Source organism: Tursiops truncatus, chromosome 2 (assembly GCF_011762595.2).
Source record: "Tursiops truncatus isolate mTurTru1 chromosome 2, mTurTru1.mat.Y, whole genome shotgun sequence".
Taxonomy (NCBI): domain Eukaryota; kingdom Metazoa; phylum Chordata; class Mammalia; order Artiodactyla; family Delphinidae; genus Tursiops; species Tursiops truncatus.
This window is the reverse complement of record NC_047035.1, coordinates 73366776-73372703: the sequence shown is the minus strand read 5'-3', so window position 1 is coordinate 73372703 and position 5928 is coordinate 73366776. Positions and strand designations below refer to the sequence as shown.

Here is a 5928-nt window from a genome sequence, read left to right as displayed (position 1 = left end):
GCCTGAAGTTGTCCCTTGTCTCACGCACATCTTACTGTTCGCTTGCTCACCTCCATGCATGTATTCAGCTCTTTTGTCACCTGTGCTCTGCCGGCTCCAGGGAAGACTTGGCAGATGGATGTAGGGACTGTCTTGTGTAAAAAATAAGTTTTTATTTGCTTTTCACCTTAGTTTTCAACGTGCTGAGTTTTGCTTTTCATATTCATGCGATTTGTGTTTCTTTTTAGTGAAATTCCTTCTATTTACGATGTTGATCTCACTTTATTCAGTGTTTGTCCAGTTATCGTGAATTTGTTGTGTTCTGTTACATCCAATGCACTGGTGGTGCTGTTTGAAGGATACAGGACATCTGGGTCACAGTGAACTGTGTTACCCTTTAAGTGTGGCATTTTGTGGATTTGTGGACTGAGGTTCATGTCTCCACGTGTGATATAACTAAAGATCAGGCTGTTCTGGCTGCCTCTCTCCTTTTTCCCTCCCTCCCCTCCGGACATGGACTCCACAGAGCACAGATTGGAAACCCCAGGACCTGTGGGTCACCAAGCCTCTTCCAATTTCACATTGCCCTTGTGGAATCAAGCAAGATCATGCGTGTGAAACTCTAATGTGCAATCCAGCTAAAATACAGAGAATTTAATTATTTTCAAGACAAGATTTCTTCCAGATTCCAAATACAGGTCCATCTGTGTCAAACTGAACTTCCTAGTGGAAGGAGAGGAACCAGCAGAATTTAGAGGAAATTTCTCATCACTGCAAGTTTCCCAACTGGCGGAGGCAGAGCCTGTTATGTGCTGGTACAGTGAGAGGTCAACATTTGATCTACTGATGGAGGGCAAAGTGGTACTTTCCCACCCAGCAGCCCTGGGTCCCTCTGGCTCACAAGGCTGCCATAATCTGGTTGTCAGCAGGGAGAGTCAGGGGTCCAAGGCCAGGCCAGGCTGAAAAGGGCTTAGGCTGCTGAGTGACTACACAGGCCTTGGAGGTGGCTGAGCCCCTGGGGGATGCTGGGTTGGATCCAGGGCCTGAGCTGGCCCCACCCAGGTGGGAGATGGGTACTGGCTCCTCTGATAAGCATCAGGTACTGGCTGGCAAGTCAGGTTTGGAGGGGACAGTCAAAGGAGGAGAATTCACATGGGAGCTCTGTTAGGGAGATGAGAGGGAGGCTGGCTCAAAACAGCATGAGCTGGAAGGGAAAGGAGCTGGTGGCCAGGGCACTCAGATAGAAAACAGGGGCTGGTGTGGGACAGTAGACAGGGAGCAAGGTTGACTGAGTCCCGTGTTGGGCCCAGGGCAGAGTGGGGAGATGGGACTCCAGTGAGGCTGAGGGCCATCATGGGAACATCTCAGCCTCCTAAGCTCTAGACGGTCCTGGTTATGGGAGAAGCCTGCCCTCACTGGAGAGAAAGGCCCTGGAAACAGGAAACTGAGTGTCCATGGCATGACCCCCTGACCTCCTAGGTCCCTGGAGTTATTCTCCTTCCTCTGACCTGTTCTTTGCTCTGCCAAACTGAAGAGGGGTTGGAGACAGTGGTTGGCTTAGAGAAGGTAAAAAATTTCTAAGGCCCAGAGAGGACCATTTTGAGGGAGAGAAGATTGTCGTTTTTAATGGATCTCACTTTAGACTCAGACCTGGCAGAAGGCTAAGCACCAAAGAGGCATGATTGAGAAATCAATGAGACTCTATACAGACCTCATGGGATTTAGGGAGGAGTGAGGGCTGGGGAGAGAGGGGGAAGCAATACCCAGAACTGACAGCAGAGGGCATCCTGGAGCAGTGTGGTTGCATATTGAGGCGGTTCAATGAATAAATAGGAATTCAGGTGTAATCACGCTACAGATCCATTTATTGTGTCCCCGTGATCCCACTGCGAACCCCTATGGGATTCTTGCCGCTGCCCCAGAATGATGGTCAGCAGAGAGAAAGGTCAGTCTCAAGGTGCTGTTCGAGGCGCTTCATTGTTCTCTTTAACCAGGGCAGGAAGTGTGAGACCTTGGTGAAGACTCCTGGAGATGTCCCGGTTGATTTTCCATAGGAGAAAATACCCTGGATCACGTCTTTGCACACGTTTTTGCACACGAGGGGCCCGCCGGAGTCACCCTGTGGGTAGAGAAAGGAAGGGCTGAGTGGGCCTCCTTCCGGTCCTATCTTCCCTGCCACCCCAGGCTGGGTGGTCTCTGTCAGGGGCTGTGAGGAAGATCTGGGCCAGAGGAGGCCTGGTCACCTCCCTCGCTGCTGGGGTCCAGCCTGGCTATGACTGTTCTTTGCAGCTCGACTCAGGTCTACCTTTCTGTCAGTCCTCATGGAAACTCTGGTGATAACGCAGCTACGGGATGACTGATCCTTCCTCACCCCCAACCCTGATCCACTCAGGGGAGAGAATTAAATTTTGGATTAGTGGACCTGCCTGCCCAAGCTCTCAGGCTGAGGATGAGGTTATGGCCCGTCCCCTACCCAGACCTCCCCAAGATCCTCTCCCCGGGGCCTGTGTGCTTAGATGCGAGGAACCTGACCTTGAAGGCAGTCTTCACCTTCCTCGGGTCCCCCACGCAAATCTGGGTGGCCTGGCTGTAATAGGCTGGGAAGAGGGATTTGCACACTGGATCCTCCTGCACCGTCAGCTCTGCCTCCTGCAGGGTGGTGGTTAGAGTGCCCACGGCCACCTGCCCCCAGCCGGCCACACTGCACGCCTTTCCTGGCTTCACCCGGACCTCGCGCCTGGGCAGGCTGAGGGGTCTCACAGCTGCAGTCCCCTTGGCCTTTCTCTCCAGCTGAGGGGAAGAGACAAGAGTCCAGCTCAGCCAATGGCCTCTGGGCTTGGGTGCCAGGATGAGGCTGCACTGACCACCCCCCTCGCCTGAGCCACTGGGACTGGTCAGGCAGCCAGATGGGAGGGAGGAAAGGGACAGGTGGTAGTGGAGGGGAAACGATCTGTCCCCAGGAGGGCCGGAGGAGTGGGGAGGTTTCCTTGCCTGCAGTAACATGATGTCATTGGAGTAGCTCTTAGGATCATAGTCTGGGTGGGGGACGGCTCGTCTCACTGGGATCATCTGCTGGGTCCTCTCCTGTTTCTTGATGTTGTGGGCCCCCAGGGTGACGTTGATTAAACTGCACAGAGAGCAGAGCAGGAGTGTGGGGACTCTGCCCTGTGCTTCTCAATGACATGAGGGCAGGGATCCTGGGAGCTTTCTCAGGCAATATGGCGAAATTACTCTGAGTTTGGATTTTGACTCTCTGTGCACCCTTTCATCCTCCACTGATGCTTCATCTGACCCGTGTGGGCCCTCGCTTCTCAACCTTGCCTCTTGCTGTCACCTCTGACCCTCTGACCTCAAAACTCACCTGCCCCATTTCTCAGCTTTTCGTCACCCTAGTGCGGCTCTTAAGATGGTTTGTTTGATGAGGTCTTGTGGTCCTGAGTTACCACGATCTCAGGGTGAGGGAGGGGCTCCCCTGGGCCCAGCCCCTGGGGAGGGGCTGGGGTCCCTGTCGGGGTCTCAGGAGGGGTAGGCTGGCTGCTGCCCCTCACCTTCCTCTGCAGTGAGCAGCCGTCAGAACAAAGTCCTTTTGCACGAGGACACCGCCGCACCTCTTCCAAATCTCCTTATCCAGAAACTGAACAAACACCATGTAGGGACGGGAGTGGGGCTTGGCCTCGTGGCCCCCGATGATCTCCTCTGTAAGAAAAGGCTGGAAGATGGGGTGATGGGAGAGGTGTGGTCAGGATGGAGGCTCAGGGAGGTGACGGTCAGGTGGGTTGACAGCACCTTGCAGACACCGGGGGAGAGTCCGCCAGGTTCTCACTGCAGCAGGATAACCTTTTCTGAACCTCAAGCCTCACAATCTCCCTCTGAGAGAGGGGTCAGTGCTTGTTCTTCAGGTCCTGCATCAGGCACATGTGCGGAGGAGGGCGGGTCTGCCTTCCCGATGGTGGAGGCCCAGAGAATCGTGGACGGGACTCCCTGATGAGCCCTCACTCCCGCCGAGTCTCCGGGACCCTCTAATCCTCTGCTAACATCTTGATTTGTGCCATTTTCTAATAATTACCTATGAGCTTATGGAATTGGATTTTCTAAAATCCTCATGTCCTTGGGCCTAACACAACCTAGGATCTCAGTAAATGATTTTTTGGCTGCAAGAGTGAATGGCCTCCAATTAGCTTTAGGCTGAGGTTTGGTGGGGATAGTGCTGGTGGCATTCAAGGCCATAGGGGTGGGGGGAGGGCACTGCCAAAGACAGTGGGGCAGCTGAGGGCCTGGGAGGTGGGGGAGATGGGGCAGAAAATGAGCTGTTTGCGTCCTGGGGCAGAGTCGAGTCGCCCAGAGAGCTTTGGGTGCTGTCGTCTAGCACTTCTGATCAATCACCCCCTGGGTTCCTCTCCTGGGCAGGAGTGAGGGGCGGAGGGTACTGAGAAATATCGTTGGTTCTTAAGCTGGGTCCACTGACAATTCCTATACTGTAGTGGATTCACTTGAGCTGCCTATTCCGGGGGTGAAGTGAGGGATTTTAATTACCTGTGTTTTGCAGCTTCACATCCTCTGCCAAATACACAACCCACTTGCCCTGCTGGTGAGAGAGAAGCTAAGACCCACCCTTCCTTTCTGCCATCCGTCCTCACTGAGTGTCTATGCAGCATCGAAATTGTTAGTCTGGGTTTGGGATGGGAGCTGGGGTTGAGAAAGGTGAGCTGGGAAGAAGGGTCAGGACTACAGTAGGTTTAGTGAGATGGGCTCTGGCCTCAAGAATGGGGATTGTCACTCACCAGTCCCAGCCCGGTGGGCAGAAGAAAGGCCATCAGGAGCAGGAGAGGCTGCATCTTCCCCGAAGTTCTGCCCAGGTTGGAGCTGCTGGTGTTTCTTCCTTCCAGACACAAAACACAGGGGAAAGAAGGAGGGCAGGCTCAGTTCACACACAGACCTCCCAGACTTGTGCTCCCCCGCTGAGCCAGGTGTCAGCATGCCACGTGGTCGTCCACGTTCTCTGCCGTGGGTTAAGTGAGAACGACACTGTCACCACACTTGTACTCCCACCGCTGAGTCACAAAGCCAGAAGAAAGAACAAGAAAGTGAAGGCTGTGGTTCAGCCAGCACAGGGACTGGGTCCCAGAAACCCCTCAGTGACTGAATCAAGAATATCTTCATTTTCCTTTTTGATTCTGGTGAAATCCTGAATAATTACACAATAGGCTAGGTCCTATTGTGTAATACGAGAGACACAGCTCCTGCCCCTGAGAGGCTGGCTGTCAGCTGGAGTAGACCTAGAATCTGTGGGTAGAGAATAAGATGGCAAGGACTGTGGTGAGGGGGGTCTGCTTGGTGCCATTGTGAGGTAGAGGCTGGACTTGCTTTAGGAGCAGGTAGACCTGGACCACCCAAGTACCCCACGCAGCAACCCCATTTCTTATGTTGCCACCATCCCAGTCTCATATTTTTGAAGTGTTTAGAATTGCTTCTTTAAATGTAAACGTTCTGCAACAAAGAGAGCTTTTCCATTTTTTTGGTGGTTTTTTGTTTTTGTGTGTGTTTTTTAAAAAATTAATTAATTACTTTTGGCTGTGTTGGGTCTTCATTGCTGCACCCGGGCTTTCTCTAGTTGTGGTGAGCAGGGGCTACTCTTTGTTGCAGTGTGCGGGCTTCTCATTGCAGTGGCTTCTCTTGTTGCAGAGCACGGGCTGTAGGCATGTGGGCTTCAGTAGTTGTGGCATGTGGGCTCAGTAGTTGTGGCTCATGGGCTCTAGAGTGCAGGCTCAGTAGTTGTGGTGCACAGGCTTAGTTGCTCTGCGGCATGTGGGATCTTCCCGGGCCAGGGCTCGAACCCGTGTCCCCTGCATTGGCAGGTGGATTCTTAACCACTGTGCCACTGGGTAAGTCCAAGAGAGCTTTTCTTATCCCACAATCTTGAACAAAATGCCTGGACTTGATATTCACTTG

General features: G+C 53.1%; 1 protein-coding gene across 1 annotated transcript; it reads right to left on the bottom strand.

Annotated features, from left to right (window-relative positions):
- Positions 1 to 1826: 1826 nt before the first annotated feature.
- GZMH (granzyme H) lies at positions 1827 to 4924 on the bottom strand. Its single transcript, XM_033852598.2, has 5 exons — positions 4761 to 4924; positions 3528 to 3688; positions 2971 to 3106; positions 2512 to 2769; positions 1827 to 2098 (listed from the first exon to the last, which is right to left on the bottom strand). Exons 1-5 carry the CDS (start codon positions 4812 to 4814, stop codon positions 1910 to 1912), a joined length of 798 nt encoding a protein of 265 aa, XP_033708489.1. The 5' UTR covers positions 4815 to 4924; the 3' UTR covers positions 1827 to 1909.
- Between the last annotated feature and the right edge of the window lie 1004 nt (positions 4925 to 5928).

Excerpts from the sequence above, each read along its gene's own strand:
- GZMH (XM_033852598.2), bottom strand. The coding sequence starts at position 4,814 with ATGCAGCCTCTCCTGCTCCTGATGGCCTTTCTTCTGCCCACCGGGCTG. Across the intron at positions 3,107-3,527 it reads GCTGCTCACTGCAGAGGAAG|TTTAATCAACGTCACCCTGG; the intron begins GTGAGGGGCAGC and ends CTCTCTGTGCAG. Across the intron at positions 2,770-2,970 it reads ATGACATCATGTTACTGCAG|CTGGAGAGAAAGGCCAAGGG; the intron begins GCAAGGAAACCT and ends TCTTCCCCTCAG.